This window comes from Centroberyx gerrardi, chromosome 4 (assembly GCF_048128805.1).
Source record: "Centroberyx gerrardi isolate f3 chromosome 4, fCenGer3.hap1.cur.20231027, whole genome shotgun sequence".
Lineage (NCBI taxonomy): Eukaryota > Metazoa > Chordata > Actinopteri > Beryciformes > Berycidae > Centroberyx > Centroberyx gerrardi.
The window spans coordinates 10,051,367-10,073,749 of NC_136000.1; the positions used below are offsets into that span (position 1 = coordinate 10,051,367).

The 22,383-nt window shown below is 45.7% G+C and overlaps 1 protein-coding gene across 1 annotated transcript in view; it reads right to left on the minus strand.

Annotated features, from left to right (window-relative positions):
- Positions 1-21,726, minus strand: part of LOC139929728 (DENN domain-containing protein 2A) — a 36,105-nt gene extending 14,379 nt beyond the window's left edge. The window contains exons 1-3 of the mRNA XM_071922724.2: positions 21,308-21,726; positions 5,486-5,572; positions 1,613-2,653 (exon numbers count right to left, since the gene is read on the minus strand). Coding sequence (XP_071778825.1) covers positions 1,613-2,653; positions 5,486-5,571 — 1,127 coding nt within the window. The 5' untranslated portion in view covers position 5,572; positions 21,308-21,726. The remainder of the gene's footprint in view (positions 1-1,612; positions 2,654-5,485; positions 5,573-21,307) is intronic.
- Positions 21,727-22,383: the final 657 nt, after the last annotated feature.

Below are 22,383 nucleotides of genomic sequence, written 5' to 3' on the forward strand. Positions count from 1 at the left end.
AGCAATTCAAAGTGCTTTACACAAGGTGTATAAGGCATTAGATAAGAAATATGGGGTAAGATAAATATTTAAAAAAAGAAATAAAAAGAGATGAAGTGGATAAGAAGATAGAATAAATAAAGAATTCAAATGCATAAAAGAGAATACAGATGAAGTTGCATAGGCAGTGCAGAACAAAAAAGTTTTGAGCATAGTTTTAAAAGTGGTTAAATTTGGGGCGTTTCTGAGATCTTCTGGAAGTTTGTTCCAGCTATGTGTAGCATAATAGTTAAATGCTCACCATGCTTAGTTTTAACTCTGGGAAGCATTTAGGAGTGTTGCACACTAAATACAAATAAGAAGAGGAGGGAGGGAATCTAGACTGTGTTTGGGTATGCACTCACAAGTGTGTGTGCGTGTGTATGTGTATGCACTGTATGTGTGTTGACGCCTCAGTATTCCTGATATGCCAAGCAGGCAGGCCGGCAGGACGTTCCTCTTGGCCCGTTCTGAATGCCCACCTCTGTGTTTCAGCACTGCCAAACAGTCTAGCCCAGTAGAATAAAGTGCACACAAGCAAACACAGATGCATGCATGCATGTGTGGATGCATGCATCTGTGTTTGCTTGTGCACTCATGCATGTACTTGCACTTATATGCACACACACGCACGCTGCCCAGGTCACTCACAGAGAGACAGTCTGACCAAACAAAGGGCCTGAAACACCACACTTGAGCAGAGAAAGGCCTCCACATATGGTATGGAATGTAACAGAGCCAAGCCAAGCTCCAAACAAGAATGCAGACCACTGGAGAAAGTGAACAATAGACATACTCCAATACTGCAGAGTTCACATTTTTGGTTTCCCTACAGAACTCTTGTTTGTTTGATTGAAACCATCTGAAGTCAAGCACTACTTGGAGGACGCCTGCAAATTCCTATATGTTTATTGTAGTTGGCAAATTCTGATTCTGATTCTGACTGTTTTAGATGAATTAGACAAAATGTTACTAGTTTAATTTCTAACACTACTAAACCTGTCCCTTAATGATTGACTACTCCTTTGTGACACTAAAAGGCCTTGTGCAACGGTTTTTAATGTCAAAGCGAAACTTCTCGATAAGCCAGGGGCCTCTTAGACATGACTCACACAACTTTATATGTTGTTCTCCCCTTGCAGCAGAATTTTGGAATGAGGAATGAGTTGAGTTGATGTGTACATTCCTCAGATCCAACCGATGAGCTCATGCTTTGGGATATTTAGAAACAGGGTGATGTCATCAGTGGCTGTGATTTACAGCAGATGTGGGAGATGTTGTACACTTGAGTGTTAGGTTGGTGGGGGGGAGAGGATAACATTTAAGTCTACAGGGTCATCATTGCTTAAATGTGATTTCAGAAGAGCAGACTGAACAATTTGTTTTTGTAAAGTTAGCTTTGAGGTTGAGAAGAGTAAAACACAACCCGGCTTTATGGGGTGAGGCTTACTTATGTCTTTTGAGCAGATACATAACGTTTGTGTTATCAAGCTTTAGAAAAGCGCTTTTAGTAAGAGTATTGGGTGTCTGCCACAGCATTGATGGTCAAAACTAATCATATTCTTTGTCCTCTCATCTCATCTCAGTCTCTTACCTGTTACTGCTGTCCCGGGGTTTGTCAGCCCACGGTCTCCTGCAGACTCCTGGGGGTGGGCAGGTAGGTAGCGGTGGAGGGGGAATGGAGGGCAGAGGGGGCAAGTTCCTCTTGCCCTTCCCCGATCCGGGCCCTGAGGCTGGGGTACTGGGCGGTGTGTGGTGCTGGAAGGTTCTCTGAGGTTTGGGTAAAGGGTTTATAGACGGAGCGCCAGGCTCAGTGTATACGTTCTCAGGATCCCCCTCCCTCCTCCTCCGTGACCCCCCAGGCCGAACCACGTCGAAAGTCCCAAAAATGGGCTCGTTGGCCCTCTTTTCTGTCTCCTCCTGCTCCTCCTTTGAAGGAGGGCAGAAGTAATTCCCTGGGAATGCCAGCGAGGGTTTGTCGGGAACCTCCTTCATTGCCTGCTCCAGTTTCTTAATATGAGTTAAAACTGATTTCTTGTCCTGGGGTTGTTCCGGTGGCTTAGCACCCCGTGGCCCCCTCTCCAGGATCACTTCTCTGTCTCTGTTTGCTGGGCCTTCTGGAGATTTAGGCCTTGAATCCCCTAGCTTTCCTACATTCTCCTTCCCTGAGTCCTGCCTCTCCCAGCTGACAAACCTCTTGCTGTCTGTCCTTTGGACTTCTGCAGCTTTGGATTCCTTTTTCCTCACTGTCTCAACCTCCTTCTGCACTGTGCTCAGCGGACACGTTCCTGTAGAAGTTAGGGAGCCAGGCTCCTTCTTGCCCTCCCATTGTGAGATCTTATCCCGGATGCTGGCCGTCTTAGCTCCCGCCGGGCTCTTGTTGTTGTTCAACTTGCCGCACAGCCCGTTCTCCATGGCGGGGGTCCGCGGGTCGGCGGTGGTGGCTCTCTTGTGAGCCAGCATGGTGTCAGGGGGTCCCAGGCCGTCGCTAGGGCTAAGTAGGGGGGAGAGGGGACGCTTGGTGGCCACAGCAGTGTCCCTCCTGTCTCTGTCCCCCGGTGGCCCGCACACCTCTTGGCGCTGGGGCACCGCAGACGACGGAGCCTCCCCGACCTTCAAGCCACAGCACTGGAGCCTAGTGGAGAAACACACATGCATATGAACATACACACTTCATTCATTAATTCTACCTGCTTAATCCTTGTAAGGGTCGCAGGGGGCTGGAGCCAGTATACATTGGTTGGAAGGCAGAGACACCAATCCATCACAGGGCAAACACTGACACTTCATACCTATGGGCAAATTAGAGTCTTCAAACCACCTAACTAACTTGTATGTCTATGTAGGAATGTAGGAAACCAAAGTAAACGGATATGAACATAGGCAGAACATGCAAACTCCACACAGAGTTTTGAAGAAGGTCCTTCTTGCTGTAAGGCGACAGTCCTAACCACTGAACCACTGTTCCAACTGACAGAGTACAACTTTAGAACCACTAAATTCATCCCAGACAAAATAACAGAAAGAAAGACCACACTGCGCTATTGCACTGTTTGTCATCTCTAATGAATTATAGTGTAATTATTTTCGTGGAGACGTCAGTTGCTGTCTTTAGTATACAAAACTCTATGGCAATGTTATTGTCAGCACAGCATGATGCTCTGCATATCTCTGAAAATTGGCCACACAGTTGGAGCACTTAGATTTCTGTCCAAATAGAACTTTTTTTATGGAGTAAACAAGGAATTCTTGTTAAACAGCTCTGTTTGGTGCCTGTGTTTTAGCTGTGAGTCACTCCTGGAAGATTACTGGGTCACGACTGTTTGAACTTTGGGTTTGGGGGTCAAAGTTTACAAGCTACACACACAGCTATTTCTGGACGGGAGATGAAAGTATACACAGAAGAGGGGAGAGGCCGAAGTGTAGACGTGCATCTTTTCTTTTCCAATCCTGACCCACTAAACTCTGTTTTGGCCCAAAGCCTATTCATCAGATGATTAGATTTCCAACAAACGGAGGAAGTGCGGCCTTGCTGGGTGACTTCTGATGACATCGCTGGATGTGAAAGCCAACAGTCGCAATGCAATCTGGAGGAAATCTCTGGGGGAAACAACCAATTCAAGTTTCCTCAGAATTTTAAAGGATAGAAAAAAAACTGTAGCTGTTTGAATTATGACTATTATGAATGACTATTATGAATTATGACTATGACAAATTTCCCCACGGGGATAATAAAGTATACAAATACAAATACAAATACAAGCATGGAATTGTAACCAAAAAATTCCCTTGCAAATTTCTTATGGTTTTATTAGTTTGGCCCTCTCACCCTCTCCCCCTTTCTCTCTTTCTCTCCCCCCATTTTCCTCAGTTGAAGCAGCAGTTTTTATTAAGCATGAGGCAACAGAGGGGAAAAACTAGGTCAAATAGGAAAGCCAAGGAAAGGAGAACGGGGGTATGATGGGGGGGTTGAGTGAAGGAGTTACAGACGGTGAAAGAAAGAGGTAGAAAGAGGGAGAGTGAAAAAGAGGAGTTAGATGGAGGAGGGAATCAATGGTGCTCTTTCCCCAGCTCAGAAAAGCACTTGCTTAATAGAAAGAGAGACAGAGAGAGATGCAGAGAGAGACAGAGAAAGTGGGCGCTATGGGAAGCTTGCCTCTCACCCGCGGCCATGGATGGGTGAGGGAGAGAGATGAGGGTCAGTGAGGGCAGAAGGAGGTTAGGGGGTACAAGGGTACAAAAGCATCTCTGACCAGCTGAGCTAACACGGGACCAAGGGAATATGGGGAAGGGGTTGAGATAGAGAGAGAGAGACAAAGCTATCTTAGCCTGGCTCTTAATAGCAATAATTCTGATTGTTACATCCCTGCATATCAACATCCAACATCCAATTCCCCAGGAGAAATGCATTAATGTTTTTGAACACAGGCATATAAGTCCTCAAAACAACAGACATTTAAATCTGCCATGAGACAATCCCTCTTATTGCCGCAAACCAAAATCCTTTCATTACAATCCAAATAGCACTAATGCATATTGCTAGGGCGACAGAAGGGACCATAGAGAGCGGCCATAGGGGCATCAGACAGTGGCAGCAGGGGGTCAGTAACAGTATCCAGATGCCAGATGGCCAACCCTGCTCTGCTCTCTTAGCCCTGCTATTGTTATACTGCTGACCCGAGTGGAAGGGTCTGTCTCCAGCTTGCCTGAGAACAACTTTATGATGGTTAGGGGGAATTCGAATTTCAGGCCCAAGAACTGTGTAGTGGAAAACATGTAGGGGTATAAGACATGGAACATTACATGGCAGAGTAAAAGTGAAATACTGCAGGCTCGCATGTTTTTGTCACACACAGTCTTCTACTGCTGACCAATGAGCAACTCGACTGGAGCAGTTAAAGGTGCTAGCATGTAGCATTTTCATTAATGTTGAGACATTAGTGCAATTATCGCCAACAAACGAGACCATCGATTGAGAGGATTTGCAGCCTCTGCGCTACATTTTACACTGTGTGCCACTGGATCAGATGTCACAGGAAATCTGCTGGGTTGCTTCCCGGCACGAAGGGAGATTACTTTACGGCACAAAAAAAGGAAGAGGGCGCTGTTCTTCCAGCGCAAACAGAGCTAAAGCTTTTTTGTTAGCAACAGGGTTTATGGGAAATGTGGTCTCACTTTTGAGAAAGCACTAACAATGCCACTGGTGTGAGATAGACACTATTTATAATAGACACGGCCATGGTCTTATTGTATACCAAGGCATCCTAATTAATTTGACAATGATATATTGATGCATAAAATGCTACACACAGTACCTTTAAGTGGTTACTGTTTGCTTTGCTCAAGGGGACTTTGACAGTATGTCCAAAAATTTGCATTGCCAAAGTACTGTGGGTAGCATTGACACAATAGCAATCAATACAGTAATAGAGTTTAAGACCATTTGAGTGGCATGTGTGGCACCTACCCGTTGACTGATTGGTAGATACAGTTGTCAGTGTTTGTACAGAGCAGCAGGGCCCTCCCACCAGTCATGGTGCTAGCAGCTGGCATCCTGGACAGTCAGACAAAGAGAGAAACAGTCAGTGAGTAGGATGTAATACTTGTATATGTATTTTGAGACTGTAAAAAGTTTGTTTACACATGTAATGTTAGTAAACACCAGGGTAAAACAGACCCATATTTCGTCATGAAGTTGCACAGAAAATAAACATTTACAAGTCAAACCTGAACACATGTGAACATAAATTTAGCCAGTCAAATAAATTCCAGACTGTATTTTAACCTTTAAAGATAAGGCAGACGTATAGACTGATAGATATGGGTTAGGTCAAAAAATAAGTTTCTTACCCAGGACTCGCTTAGAGAAAAGTTTCTAACTGTAGTGTGTGAATGTAAACTACCAAATAGCTTCAACCTCTCATTTCTGTGGCCTATGAAACCCCCTTCTGAACCAGGCTGCGGAGAAGCAGACCTCACGAGTTGCAAGGCATCTCCGCAAACTGCCAGCCCCCACTTGATTAGTAATTGGAGGATACAGCTGAAAACAAAGCTTTAAACGATGGCTAGCCCACAGCCATAAACGCACGAGGTTCCACAGCCCATGTGGCATTATGGAAAACCTATGTAAAATACTGGAAACTCCAAAACCTAATATAATTAAGCTCTATTAGGAAAACATCAGCGGCATCCGAAAGCCAGAAAAGGGCACTCAGTTCAACTTTTTTTTTTTTTCATAGGAATTGCTGACGAGTTATCGCTCAATCTCTCCTCTTTTTCACTCTCCAGAAAAGATTTTCTGGAGCATTTTCAAGACAACTACTGCAGATCCTTTTGTTTTTGCACCTCACAGCCATCATGCAAGCTCTGCTTCCATTCCAGAAAATGACTTCCTTAATGTGCTGTGTGTGTTTTCCAGCAGTACACATTTCCCTCTGTTCTTTATTATGGCCAAGCAGTGCCAAGGCAAGTGCGAGGGGACATGCTTGGCCAGTTTGAAATCATTACTTGGTCCATTTGTCAAAGTGTAATGAAACCAGACCCTCTTGGAACGTAGCTGGACCAACCATAAGTCCTTCATCGAGTTAGAGCCCCCTGTACTCAATGGCTGGGCCTATAAACGCTGGTCAAGGGTTGGCATGAGTGCGGAGCAGAGGGGACTGGCCTCGATTTGGCACAGATGTTGTTAACATGGGAGAGGAGGGTAGGTCAGGGCTCCTGCTGGCATTTATTCACACATTTTCATGTTAGGGGCAAATTCGCAGAGACACTAATAGACACTTAGCCACACGCCTGTGTACTCAAAATCACAAAAACACAAAATCTCATACAACAACACGCATACAAAGACAAGGGCACACATCCTGCCAGACAGTCCATCCTCCAGACCAACATATGGATGTGTGTGTATGTGTGTGACTTCATCCAGATGTGCCGGGATACTTCAGGGTATTCGTAGGCCGTTAAACATTTCCTGAGCACCGCGTGCCCCAAAAAGCCCCCCCCAACCTATAAACCTGCATTAGCTAACCCTGACACTTCTCTCCCCTGCCCCCCGACTATGTAGGGAATGCAAGTCCAATTCGGCTAAATTCCACAAATTGTTGTCCCCAAAGACAGTAAGGCAAGGCAAGAAAAAAAGCCACAATTTCGGTAGATTATGTAAAAAAGCAGCCAAATAGCTGAACTCTTCTTTGAGTTAACAACATAATTGGCCCTCTGGGTCCAGTGTTTTGAAATGATTCTGGGCTTGTGCGTTTTTTGTCGTTTTTTTTTTCTGTTCGTTCCAGTGTGAAAGAGCAAATGAACGCTATGGAAAAGTTGTGGTCTCATCTGACAAGAAGTAGACGAAAGATATAATATGTTGTGTTTCAGCTTTTAGCTTCACTTACAGCTCAGCTTACAGCTCTCTCCTCTCCTCCTCTTTCTCTCTTTGTGTCTATAACCCCCCCCCCCCTCCTCAGTCCAAGGCCTAGCCCCCCCAGAGAGAGGAGAGAGGAGGAGGAGGGTTTGCGTCAGCCCTCTACCGGCCTGCAGGCCCAAATGATTTTCAGCTGTGAGCTGAGCAGAGGTCACATGTTTGAGGGGAAACATCAACCAATTTTTTTCCTTCCTCCTTCTCCTGCTTCTTTTCTCCTCACTGAAACCCAATAGGAAAAAAAAGAACAGAGAACCGAAGAACAGAAATCCAGCGAGGAAAAGGGGGGGAGGGGAAGGAAGAGGGTGGACTGTAAAGAATGTATGCAGCCTCTGAAAAAGTTTAGTTTTACATTTTAATTTTTTTTTTCTGGGTTGCGGAGGGTGTTGCATATCACAGGGGGGAAAGGCGAGATGGAAGATATGGAGAGAGGGAGCAAATTGAAGAGGAGAGGGGGGTTGTCAAAAATAAAGAGGAAAGTGGATATTGTAAAGAATAATACAAGTATACTGTTACACTGTGAAAATAGTACAGGCTTTTAGCCTGTCCCCATTCATTGTTTGGAGCCCTAAGGCCAAAACACAACGTGCTGTTCAGTGGAGACTAATGGAATTCAGCCTGGAATACTAACACAGTGCCTTAAAAGGTAGTTCAGTATTTTAGTACAATTCTGGCTGTAATTGACTAAAACTTGGTTGTCATGTGGAGTGTTACTGAGTTTGAACATGTCTCCAACTCGCTGAGTGACTCATACGCCTAGTGACGCTTGGTAATGCTTCCCAATGAATCTACTCGCCTGAACCTGACAAGCAGTGTCTTCACATCTTGTAAAAGCAGTAAATCTGACAGCATTGCCAGTTTTACAGCACTGGGTTACTGGGGAAACTCTACTAGGGAACGGCAAAGGCTTGTCTATAAGGCCTTTGTCTCCTTCATTGTTAACCCTGACCCGCGGAGCAAGATGGCCACCATAACAATGCGGCGGCCGAGGGAAGCCATCTGCTGAGGCCAATAAAAACATCACGGGGAAGTGTGACCCCGGCGACCTCTACCTGCCCCGCCTCCCTGACCTTCGCTATGTGAGGTGTGATTGGTGTGACGGGCCGTGCGCGTCGCGGCAGAGGAAGTGCATAGGGAAGCGGTATTGTTCGCCGGTGGCTGGGTGGACGGGTGGACGGGTGGGCACAGGAGGTGAGGGAGAGTTACAGCTCATCCACACGGAAGATGGTGATGGAAAGTGTGATGGAATGGGAATGACTGACCACACTTCGATATTAAGATAAAAGACACATAAAACCTCGTAGTTTTGAGCAGCTATTGTCCGCCTGTGAAAACACACACCATCACCTCATCAGTATTTCTCCTAATGAGCTATCACACTACCCTTAAAGTATTCAAAACCACCTGTTGATTCAAAGCTCGCTCAGTTTTAACCCATTTACCTCAAGCATTAACGGCCCTCAGATAAAACCACCTGATTCACTGTGAAAACATCTTTCGTAATAACTTCCAGTCTTAGCTTAAGAGCAAACAGGTTTGGCGCTTGGTGAACAGCACACAAGCCTAAATGCTTTAAAGCCTTACCCAGATAGAGATAGCAACAGCCGGGGTCAGAGGCAGGGCATCAGAGCCAAGCATCAGTTGCATAACAAACCCTGCAGGAGATTCCTATCAGCGGATGGATGGACACTGGGTGTCTGGCCATGGACAGACTCCTATAAACACACACACACACACACACACACACACACACACATTGCTGGCAGGGAGGGAGGGGGTTGGGAAGTTGTCATCCTGTGTAGCTCAATGGCTGGCGCATGGGGTTACTGCAAGGGATAGGAGCTCAATTTCAGCTAGCACCTCCCATTCTAAAAATGTATGTATTCACACATTACTAGAAGGTGCGTTTGATGAAAGCATCCACCAAACAGCTGATTTATTATGTTGTGAGAGGGAATGGCATGGGGGAGGGGGGGGTTGTGTATGTAAGCAAGGCAAGCAGGTTTATCAAAAATATCGAAAATGTGACAAATCTTAAAGAGAGAGAGAGATGGATAGAGTCAAGTAGTATCTGCAAATAATCACACATTTTAAAGGAATACCGGACAATTATGATTAGTGTAATTGTCAGGGAAGTTCTGTTGTTATATGTGAAAAAAAAACACATCTGGCACCTAAGCAGACTAAATACTATCTGACCTAGGTCTGGGGAGAGAGAGAGAGAGAGAGAGAGAGGGAGATGTGTGTGAAAATTGATGGGGGTTTTGACCATCTGTGGTGATGTTGTAAATAAATTCCTGATTCACAAAGAGCTGACACATGCACCGCTGTAAGTTAACACACACAAATCACTCAGCTGGGACTGGCATGTCTGGACAATAGACACACACACACACACACACACACACACACACACACACACAAACACATGCGCACACACACATGCACGCAGACCTTTCAAAGATGACCCTTGGTCTGCGTGGGTCTTCACATGTGGAACACACACACAATGCTGGATTCACAAAGGTAGGTCAAAGAAACAGCCTGTGTGTCTCACTCAATGGCAACCTGATGACATTGACACACACACACACACACACACACACACACACACACACACACAGCCCAAAGTTTCCACTGTGAACTTCTCATTCCTGTTCCTCTGACTGTGACTATATGAGAGTGGTGTAAATGCTTGCTCTCTCAGGTTCTCAGTGTTGGCATGCTGCTGACTGCGGTGCTGCAGCTGCTTGGATCCTAAATACTAGGAATGGCGTGTTTACTTTTGTGGTTATGATGACTGTATCAGTTCAGTTATGAACTAGTTGTTACACCTATGTGTGCCAGTGTTATCAGGGCTTATGTAAATCGAATTGTCGGTCTAAAATAATCAACATTATAATGCTGCAAGTGTAGACAACATCAACTCGGACAGCGATATCGCCAGTAGGCCTCTAGCAGTGTATTTCTATTTGGTTTGAAGCTGTGTGTGTTTGTGCTTGCTGAACTGCATATTATCTAAGTGTTATTGCTTGGTGATATCAGCCGAGGTTTTGCTGTTAGCGTTGAGTTAGCGTTATCACACTGTGTGTAGGTGGTGCTGTCAGTGTTTGGTAGCGAGCTTTATCAGGCCTCTGGGTTGTTGTCAGTGAGCTGTTGGCTGGCTGCTGCCGGTGCTCCGGAGGCCTGCCCGCCTCTCCCAACAGCTGCTTCTCATAAAGATTTCATCCTCCCCTCCATCCCCTGCTCTGTCCCTCCGTCCCTCCATCCCTCTGTCCAGCCCTGCAGGAACAGCTAACACACCATGACATCATCATCCCTCACTTTTTCTTCCTCAAACTGTTCTCTTTCTCTCTCTCTCTCTCTCTCTGTCATTTCCACATACCTAAAAAGGACAAGCCGCTCGCAGCACACGCTACATTTCACAGCTATCAGGACATGGAGTTACACCAAAGAGAGACAGACCCAAAAGTAGCAGCTTCTAAACCGCTTGTCAAGCCTGTGCATGAAGTTTTTAAGTAAAACAAGAGCAAAGAGAGAATATGAGAGCTCACAATGTGAATAGTTTAGTGCGAGGGAAAAAGATCCTTTCCTTTTTTTCCCCTTCTCTCTCTTTCTGCACCCGGGCAGAGTTGAGGACCCTATCCCCCACAAGATGTGGTTCACTTTAGCATGTGCCAAAGCCTCGCCTGCAATCAATTTAACGCACCACTACACATTTAGCCAGCTCTCTCTGGAATGGCAAACTTGGCTGCTTTTTTCCCCCTTCTCTCCCTCTCTCTCTCTCTCGCTTTCTTTCTCTCTTTCATTCTCTCTCTTTCATTCCCAATCACTCTTGGAGCTGCAGGGAGAAAAATATGATGGGCGCCTTGGAGGAGGGAGTGAAGGATGGGGAGGAGGGGGGGGGGGGGTTGGTTTTTAATCCTTAGCCTCTCCTTCTCTTTCACGCTCAACTGTACCACGTCTCGCTTTCCAGAAGTCTGGAACGGGGGTTATTCATGTACAGCCAATTTGTTTCCGGGCCTACAGGGTTGCCAGATCTGACAGGGAGTATTTGGTGAAGCGATATGGGGATTTCACTGACTGACGTGCTGACTTGACCCAGTAGGTTTTGACAGGGATTTGCCTGGTTCCTGAGGAGGGAGAGAGAAGGAAGGGGGCAATGGGCTGGTAGAGGTGAAGGATATGTGGAAGGGATGGATGGAGAGGAGGAGGGAAGGAGGGGGCGGGCAAATAAACAATGGAATTTTATCTGGGCTCGGCAGTCTCTCACTCTCTCTCTCTCTCTCTCTCTCTCTCTCTCTCTCTCTCTCTCTCTCTCTCTCTCTGTCCTGTTCAGGGCCCCTGCTGCTTTCCCAAGCTGATTTCATAGCAGGGCCTTGGACATGAGCCAAACAGGCCAACTATGACTGTGTGCGTGCGTGCGTGCGTGTGTTTGTGTGTGCATGTGTGTGTCTGCCCACACATGTGAGTGACAGACAGTGTGTGTGCATGTGTGCGTGTGTGTGTGTGTGTGTGTGTGTGCGTGTGTTACAGGCCTGGATCCTCTCACACTCTTTCAATTTATCCATTTCTCCTGCATGCCATGTTTACCTCTCTCTCCCATCTTCATCTCTTTATCGCTGTTTTCTCATTCCATTGCGCACATTACTTTTCTGTAAACTTGCTTTCCTTATCTTTCCCTTCTATATCCATCCACAGGCCGCAGGGATCTCTCTGTATTTTTTTGTACGATGCACAGTAGTAAACATCCCTATCAGTTGGCCCTTAGGGACATAAGGTGCACGCACACACACACACACACACACACACACACAGGCCATCCCGCTGCCCAGTGTCCTGTCCAAACCCCTTGGTCGTCCCCCTGTTGTGCTGTTGCTCTTGCCCCTCCGCCTCTCCTCCCTCTGCCTCCATTGTTAGGAAAGGATGAATGTGAGACAGCAGTGAAACCGGGTTAGCCGCAGAACCAGACAGGAACTGAGGGGGATACCACAAACAATCAATTTCTCCCTGCATGTTTTTTTTTCTTATCAATCCATTCTAAATATAGTGAATATAACCAGTATCCATTGTCATATTTCTAACACCCCATGTATAGCATTTCTTGTTATTGTGGCTTGTGTATACAGCTGAAAGTCCTCCCAAAGCCTGGGTGTCTACAGTCTATCCCACTGGGAGCTGTATGGAATGGGCCAAAATATTACCTCAGAAAATGTATAAACAAACCTTAATTATAATTGGGTCCACAGAGAAAGCCACTGTCGATGTAATTATGGTGCAGGGGCATAACCAAGGGATTAACTGCTCCAGCATTTAAGAGGCCGCTTCTGTTCTAGGCAAGCACCGTGAAATAAACAGTTATTTTCTTGTTTGCCCTATTGTTTGTTGAGGGACACACAGACAGACGGGAAGTGCGGTGTGACTTCCAGGAAGTGGGTGAAGGATTGACTTCTTGTGTCTCCTCAAGTCAGACTTATGCAGTTTTGCAAGTTTTCTTGCTCACTAATTAACTTGTTATAAGAACGCGGAAATCTCTTGTTGATGAATGGGACAGCTTTGACCACCACAAGGTCAAAATGGCAAAAAATAAAGCAAACTCCTGACAAACTCAGCAAAAGCTTCCCCAGTGTCCCTCTTTCACTCGCTCCACCTGTCAGGGATTACAAACGACCGTCCCATTGCTGTTTAACCACAGGCTTTTAATAGGGAAGGCTTCCCTTCCCTTTGGAGTTTGTGGCTCCCATTCCACATCCCACTGACTCTGCAAATGGTGTGGCTAACAGGCTAACGATGCACTAAAGACTTCCAACGTGATAAGCCCCCCCTAAATAGAAGTTTGGAGAGGAAGCTACTGACACCGCCAGCCTGATAAAAGGTGAAAATAAAGTTGCTAATTGAAAAAGACTTGTGGGTGCTTTTAAGGGCAGGGGAGTTTTTTTTTCAGAGCTGGATTGACCTGGTGGAAAATTGGATTATAGATGGATTCTTCTTTCTCAACACTGGGTTTTACTTATTGCCAAGAAATACAAAGAGGCCTTAACTAGCCCCACGAAGAGAAGAGAAGAGAAGAGAAGAGAAGAGAAGAGAAGAGAAGAGAAGAGAAGAGAAGAGAAGAGAAGAGAAGAGAAGAGAAGAGAAGAGAGATAACTCCACTGAGGAGAAGAACGGGACAGGACTGGACTGGACAGTGGAGGAGAGCAGGGGGATGAATCTGTCGTGGAGGCAGAGCAAACAAATCTCTCTATCCCCCCATCTGGGGGCTGGTGTCATATTACGTCTCCTCGCAGGGGCGGAGCATCTGTCCTTCACCTCCCTCCCACAGGCATGTGAACCCCTCCTCCATACTGACAGAAACTCACATCAGTATGGCTCCTGACTCATCCCAATCTGCTCCCAATTACCCTGCTGGCTCCCCTGACCAGGGCCCATGCCAGCTCATCCCAGGGCCTGCTTTTACACAGCTCTCTCTTTGGCCTACATAACCCCATCCAACACAGCGTCTGTCAAATCCAAAAATCCACATTCAGGATAGTTACAGCTGAAACACCACTCCAACTTTGGCCAACCTCGAAGGATTCAGCAGTTAAATCGGAGCTAAAGCTTAAATAAAGGACTTTAGGCAATCCAGCCCTGTTCCTTGTTCCTACTTCTACAAAACTATCCCTCTCAACTTTTCACAAGTCTAATTCCTATCCTTCCAAAGACAATCCAGCGCGCACCTTCGGTAACACCAGCAGTATATCTTCTGAACAGCAACAATTAAAAAAAAAAAGTGTGGTAAGATGTAAGGCTTTGATGTAGATGCACCTGTGGTTGGAACAGTGTGGTTGAAACTAGCATAAATCACCACTGACAGAGTAAGTAAGGCCATTAACAGGATAGCTTGCCAAATAAAAGCAGCCATGGAAGTGTTCCTGGCAATGAGCTTGCTGTTTGGCAGGCAGTGACACATTTCAAAGGGTGAGGGAGGCTATATGCAGCCACAGGTAATATGACAGCTGATCCAGAGAGACACGCACACGCATTCACACATGCACACACACACACACACTTTATGTCTGCAACCACAGCAGTATTCTGTTTCACCATGTCCTCAAACACAGTAGCAAAAGAAGAAAGACATGGCATGTCTTAAGCCCGAGACAATGCCTGCCTGCTGTAAACAACACCCGAAGGGGCTTGATCCTACAGACCTGTGAGGAAGTGTCATACAATACACCATGATAACTGGCTCATCCATTCACAGAAATGAAAAAAGACTCCCTACAGTGGACAGTATTTCCAGCCATCTGAGATTGCATTGTGTTGACACACAATGTGGGATTTTTTTTTAACATGGTAGCCTAATGATAAAACCTTTCCTCTCTACGGCAGGCTCCACAGCGAGCGGACCTACAGATCCTTTCAACAATAACCTGGCTTCTTCAACACACTAACATTATTCTCTGGGCCCCAGATCCAATTTCTCCTCCAAGCCGCAGTCTCCGAGCTGAGCTCCACTGCCAAAATCCTCTGCTCTCCTTCTTCCTGTTTTCCCCCCTCACATTTCGAGGGTTCCGCCTGAGAATTCCCACCAGATCTCCCCCATCCCATCCCTGCTCCCCTGCACGCCTGTGCAGAAACAGATTTTTATAAATCCCCCGCCGATTCCCAGGGGAGCCGAGCAAGGCGACAGCTTGGGAAAGTGCTCTTCCGGAGTGTAAACTCCAGAGTCGAGCCGAGCAGAGTCAGAGCCGACGCTTCTGACCTCCACACACCCCGTGACCGACAACTGTGAGCCTCGGCCAAGACCGCCAGCGGACAAAAAAACTGAGTGAAATGGAGAGGGGTGTTTAGCACCGCTGAAACAAGCCAAACTAAACCTATCTAGATGAGATGTGCCATCGTCATCTCCTCAGGAACTTCACCATTTGTACTCAGCAGCACATGGCAAATAAGTTTAAAATTTTACATTTCAGGCATTTAGCTGAGACTAAATCACAACATCCAGAGGGGCTTGAGGGAAAATGAGTGAGCAGGTAGTGCTTAAGTGTCTCTCAGATGGGACACATGGCTGTTGTGGGGATCAAACCTGCGTTATAGGAGAGGCACTCTAACCACTAGGCCACGATGCCACCAAGTATGGTATCCACTAGTTCTCTTACAGGGGTTTCATGGTACAGTGAGGTATTCAATATATGAAAAATGTGATACCATCTATTACAAAATTAGCAATGGTGTGAAAAGATATATAGCATTAAGATTATTGGGTATGTTAAGATATTTGTTTATAAAATTTTTAGAGGATGTACTGTACATTAGAAACATTGAGAAATAAACTTGAAGCAACAAAGATTTATGCAAAAATTGATACATAGTGTTTTGGAGTGAAACATATCCCTATCCAAACTAGTTGTTTAGACATTGCTGAGTTGGATGATGTAGCAGCGGACACCAGGACTCAGCAGATATAGATTGAGACTATATTATAATAAAGGGTAAGAGTATTGTAGCCATCATCACACTGGAGACAGACAAAGACACAACTACTACTTTCCCAGCTCTAGCACTTAACAAGACAGTGTTTAGATATGATTTGGTATGATCAAAGCTCCCGGGTGTCTGCAGTGTGTCTGGAGTATCTACTCATTAAGTTGTTACACTTGGATGAACTTCCAGACATTGTTTTAATTCTCATTACAGAGTGGATCTCTAATTGACAGGTAAACAACATTCTTCTCATTCTAAGTCGTCGCTGGGAGAAATGGAACGCTTAAAACCATGATTGAGGACTGCGGATTAAGGAGAAGAGACGAAAAGAGTATGCAGTTCAGCTTCTGGAAGTTCCTAAATGCGTTGATGGTTACTGGTCTTAAAGTTTTTCCATCTCAAAAATCACACACTGACTACACACAACAGAAGTAGCAAAACATGCTCTAACCTTTTCCCCATTTTGCTTGGAATGCTCATCAGAACATGGCAACCCGAACCTAATTCAGTGAGCGGTATAGCCACATTAAAGTTCCCCTCTGAACCAGGTTGCCAGATGGACACATTCCTTTCCAGACTGCAGCCTGCCCAACGCTCAAGTTACCTAACCATGGTGGTGCTGTGTAGCAAGTGGCAAATGTATGTTCATGTGCATGTGTGTATTTGTGAGTATGCATCCATGTGTTTGTGTGTGTTCTAGTGTGTGTGGTGTGTGTGTGTGTGTATGTGCCGCCACCACACACTGCCAGTGGGCACAAGCTGCAAAGCCACATTAAGCTGGCAACACAGAGGTTTTGGATGATCTTCATCACTATTGGTTAGCCTTGGATCTACCAGCCCACATCTAACATCCTCCAGTCATAGCTGACTCTGTCTTTTCCCCACTCCTCAGGCCGGACCATGATAGAGATACTGTACTATGGCCTGTGTAAACAACGCAGCGGGATAGGGATTCAGTCTGTCATGTCCTGTTACATGTCCTAATTAGAATCGCAGCACCCGCTTCCCCCATAGCCACGGTCAGATTTCTTTTTAATACAGCTCAGAGCGCTGAGACACTCAGCAGACCTAACCTGCCAGACACAGCAACAGCTTGCAAGCGAGGGAGAGAGAGAGAGAGACTCGCAAGGAGGGGGTTAAGGGTCCTTTGATACTAAAACCATGGCCTCTACCCGTTGAATAAATGGGTTCAATATCCAGTGTGATGGTATGCATTATCCATGCATCCATGTATGTGTGTGTGTGACTCTGACAAGGAGGGGTTAGGGGTGTCTGAGATGGTATGCATTATCCATGCATCTGTATATGTGTGTGTGTGTGTGTGTGTGTGTGTCTCACAAGGAGGGGGTTAGGGGTGTCTTTGATAATGACTAAAACCATGGCCCTCTACCAACTTTACAGACAATACCCCCCCCCCCCCCCCCATATCTTCTAGGCAGGGGGAATTCCTTCACCATCACCACAGGACGCATTCTTTCAGAGCGTGTCCCCGTGGTAACAACAGCAGCTCGGCGACGGCAGGAGAAGGCCCCGGTGGGGTCCTTAAGTCAGGGGGCGCCCTGCGGAGCGCCTGTCAAAAGCCAGTTCCTGTAAGAGGGGGGTGGAAAGCCTGTAACCTCCTAAAGCCCTGCTGTCACTTTTCTAAGCAGAAAAGAATGGAGAGGACAGATGTCAGCGACTGCATCCACTAACACACACACATGCACAGACGCACACACACACAAACACACTTGCATGTGTATATACACACACACCATGCAAGAAGGCACAGACACATAAAAAACCACACAAGCACACAGAGCCACACATACATAAGCACAGAAACATATTGTCACTGTCGGGTGCAAACCTTGTATCTTCTTTTTTTCAGGAACTAAGAAAAACAGTCTTGTTTTCAGCTTGACAGACATACATTTTTGAGTTTATCCAATGGGGTTTGAAAGGATTTCAATAGCCCAAGGGGCGCACAATTTTCTCAACCCATAGAGGACGGTGTAATCCTTCAGTTGAAGTTAAAACATGAAAATCAGGGAGGTTACGGGGTTTTCACATGACAACAGCAACACACATACACACACACAGACTCCACACAGATTTAAAGTGCCCAAAAACACACACACACACACACACACACACACACACACACAGTACATACATACACACATGCATGTTGTGTATGTACTGTATGCACAAAGGCATCTAACAGACTTCTCAACAGTACACTTTAACTTTCCGGTAAATGGATCCCATGGTGTCAGTTTGAAGCTAAATCCTCTTTTCCTGGATGACTTCTTGTGACTCATACCAATCATCAAGACCCATTTATCCAATTCAATATGCTTCCAAGAAAACAAGCTGATTCAGTTGTGAGAGTTGACAGAGTTGTCACGACACTAAACATCTGGCGTTTGAGTTTTCAGAACTTTTTTTTTTCCTTCCAAAAGTTTACAGTGTGCATATTGAGAAAGCATTCTCTTAACCTCTGCTGAGATTCAAGACTTCGTGTGCTCTTTCATTTGCTGCGATTTCAGTGTGTGTGTGTGTGTGTGTGTGTGTGTGTGTGTATGCAAGAAAAAAATAGTCAATGAGAGTGAGAAAGATAGATCGGCATTGAGAGAGAATGTCCCAATTGTGTCAATATTTTGGTGTGTGTGTGTGTGTGTGTGAGTGAGTGAGTGAGTGAGAGAGGGAGGGAGGGGAGGAGGAAGAAAATGAATCACTGTTACAGAGGAAGACAGGCAATGAGAGAGAATGCCCTGAGAATGAGTGTGTGTATGTGTGTGTGCGTGAGTGTATGTCTGAGAGTAAAATGAGTCACTGCAGAGGAAGATTGAGGCATTGAGACTGTGAATATCTTGAGTGATGGTGATATAAGGTCACAAATACACACTTTCCGGAACAGTGAGCCTTGTTTTGCATGGCAGCCATGTAGACAGTTAGCCTCTGCCCCTTACCCAGAGAATGTAAACAACTCACCCAATCAGACAGACCGTTATGTGTGTGATAGTGACACACACACACACACACACACACACACTGGCTCCACACCAGAGCCTCTTTACAAGATTGCAGCCCTCTTATTACAACCTTGCTGACTTGCAGACAGACAGTCCCTGTCTCTTTATCTCAAACTCTATAAACCTTCTCTCCACAGCCCCAGAGAGTCGGCCAGTCTCAATTCAATAAACTCTCAACCTTACCCAGTCTAGTAAAGAGAAAGAGGACAGACAGCAGAGGAATGTTGATTTGTGTTTGGTAAAATTCCTATTGATTTGCTGAACCCAGCACCAGTTTGTTTATGCCGATATGAAACTTGAATTTAATTTAAAGGTAGTACAGAATGTCATAACAACCCCAAAAACAAGCTGCTATTAAACTCAAGTAATATATTAAATTCAATAAAAGTTGGGGTTTTCTATACAGCATTCTGTATGTGGTATTCCAATGTTGTGTGTTCCACAGAAACTGTCCTGTAGGGGTAAATGATTGCCAAACTAGCTGCATTGAGAGGCCTGAGGCGGCCATTGAAATGGATTATGTTGGTTGATTGGTAACTATCTCTTAAAGTTCAGTGCTTATTGGAGGTAGTAGAGATTCCTGCTGCACAGGAATTCTTGTTGTTGTTGTTGTTGTTGTTGTTATGGCGTGACATGGGACAGAGAATCATTTATCTCTTATTAAGTCATTATGGTCATTTTGATTCACACACAGATGTGTGTGTCATCCTCGGATATCCCTCAGACTATTTTTCTGTGTCAGTAAAGGATCAGAATTGGAATCCCTTTTATCCCTTAGGAACATATCAACACCATACGGCAATTTTAATTCAAACAGTAATCCACGACATTCACAATTTTTTCATAATGGTGACATCTTTGTGCTAAGCGGTCATTGCTGTGGTGGTTTTGCACTGCACTTCCCAGAGATCACTTGGTAATCAAACAGTGTGTCTAGTAGTGTGACATCTTTTTCCTTGGATTTTATGTTGATGAAGTATACATTTGTATAGGTAAGGCTGTTTTCTGTGTCTGTTCTGCCATGGTGGCTATCGCTGCTCATGCTAACTACCCAGTTCTTCCTATTTAAAACAAACCGCTACTGCTGCTGCCGGAAACGTAAAACATATCACTTCCTGTGCGCCGGAGGATTTTCCTGGGAAAGACCCACCAGACACCGGATGTATAGAACAGCAATGTAAAAGCTTTCATAAACTGAGTATAGGTTGAATCACTATTGTGCTGTATCTATCAGCGATAGAGATAGACTATGAAAATATTGTGGTATATTACTTTACATAGTTAGCAGCCTATTCATCTCTGTGTCATTAAAGTGCTGGTGATGCATGATAACTTAATCTCCAAACATACATACATACATGTGTAAGTATGTATGTATATAAGTTCCATGACCCATAGGGACCATGTAACCTATTCAAAACCAACTGCACAATTGCAATAATGCATGGTCAACAATCTGAAAACAAAAAAAAACAAACTGTTTTTCCTGATCACTGAAAAGCTGTGTGTTTGGAGATACAAGGGTCAGCGGTGAAAGACACCTGGAGCTGAACTCCTCTGCCCTCCCTGGGGAAGTTTCCACCCCTGCCTGCCTCCCCACAACAATACAGGCACTGGGGCTCTGGATGAAGAGGTGCCTTTGTTCGCGGTGAAGAATGCTCACCTCACTTATCCACTTATCCTCTCCGGTCTCTCCTCTCTCTCTCTTGCTCTCTCTCTCTCTCTCTCTCTCCCCTCAAGAAGCCGGTCTGGAATGTGACGGTTTTAGCGTGCACTCTGATTATTATCCAAATGGTCACCACATCATCTCTACACTCTTTGTTCCCATTTAATGGGAAGATGAGAGCTGACATCCATCGAGCTGGTGCGTGTGTGTGTGTGTGTGTGCGTGTACATAGATAGATAGAGTGAGGTACAGACAAGTCTCTTGTGGCCAGCAGTAATGGACTTGGTGCAGACAGGCTACTTGAGCAACACTTAGGCGCACTTTAACTGGAGCCAAAGCAGTACAGAATTAAATACTGCTCAAATAAACACAGACAAAACCGCATGCTAAGATCTGCCATCCGTATGTCTTTAAACAACCACACACACACATACTGGCATGCATGCTCACACACTCAAGATCACACACAAGCATGTACACTCTTGGTTGTGCACAGAATATGAGTAAGCTAAATAGATGCACATGAAGATGGATCAAAAGGACCATGAGTCAAATATAAACCACAAAATCACAATTTGTATTAAAAACATACTGTCTCTTTCTGTTTCAGAGCAATGTATTTATGACACAGTACTCAAAAGTATAAGATAAACCCGAGGTACAAGCACACACTCTCACTCACACACACACATGAAAAACACTCTTCATTCTTCACTTTACCTTTCTCAGCTGGGTGAGCCCTGTTGAAGTGCTCTTGGAGTAGTTTCTCATTTTGCGTAATCTGACCCTGGAGAAGACAGCATCCACTCGCATGGCTTCCTTCCTTCAGAGCAATTTGCCTTTTTCCCCTCTTTCTCTTCCACCGTTTGTGCTCCCCTACCCCTGCCTCCGACTTCTCTCACTTTGCATAGCCCCTGCCTGTACCTCCCACACACACACACACACACACAGAGAAAGAGAGTGAGAGAGAGAGAGAAAGAGAGAGGGAAAAAAAACAGTTCCAAGTGCAAAAAAAAAAAGTTTGAAAAAGACACAAAGTTAGGGCAATCCCTCCTCCTGTTTCTCCTCCAGCCTACAGGCTAAAATGTTTACAGCTCTTTCTCCACTCTCAGCTCTCCCTTTCTTTCTCTCTCAAACACACACTCACTCACTCTGACTCCTTTCTTTCAATGACGCTCGCTCCTTCTCCCTCTCTCTCTCTCCCTCTCTCTCTCTCTCTCCCCTTCTCAAACTTTTCCCACCCCTCCTTCTCTCATGACCCCCCCTCTCCTTCCTCCCTCCTTCTCTCTCTCCTCCCTCTCCTTTTCCATCATCACCCCCCCCCCCCCCCCCACCCCCACCACCCTCAATCCTCCCCCCCCCCCCCCCCCTCTCCCCCCCCCCACCCCAAACCCCCCACTGCTGAACTAATCTGCAGCTGGCCGGGCGATTGGAGCCCTGGTTGCCGGGGAAACCGAGTGTCCTGCTCAAAAAGAGGAATGGAGCAGGAAGGGGCAAAGCTGAGCACAACTGAATACATAAATAACAGCCTCCTCCGGGAGCCAATTAAAGAAGCCCAAGGGCCTCTCTTCCTCTCTCTCTCTCTGAGGGGACAACGGGTGAAGCGGAGGTAGGGGGGGGGGGGGGGAGGCTTGGCTTTCCTGTCCATCCACTTTATCTCTCCAACACTTTGTTTACTGATTCGCATGCACCGGCCAACAGCAACACCAACAACAACAACAACAACTACTACCAGCAGTAGCGACAGTGGTGCGCGCTGATTGCTGTGGGTGTGGTGTGACTCTAAGTGTTCCTCG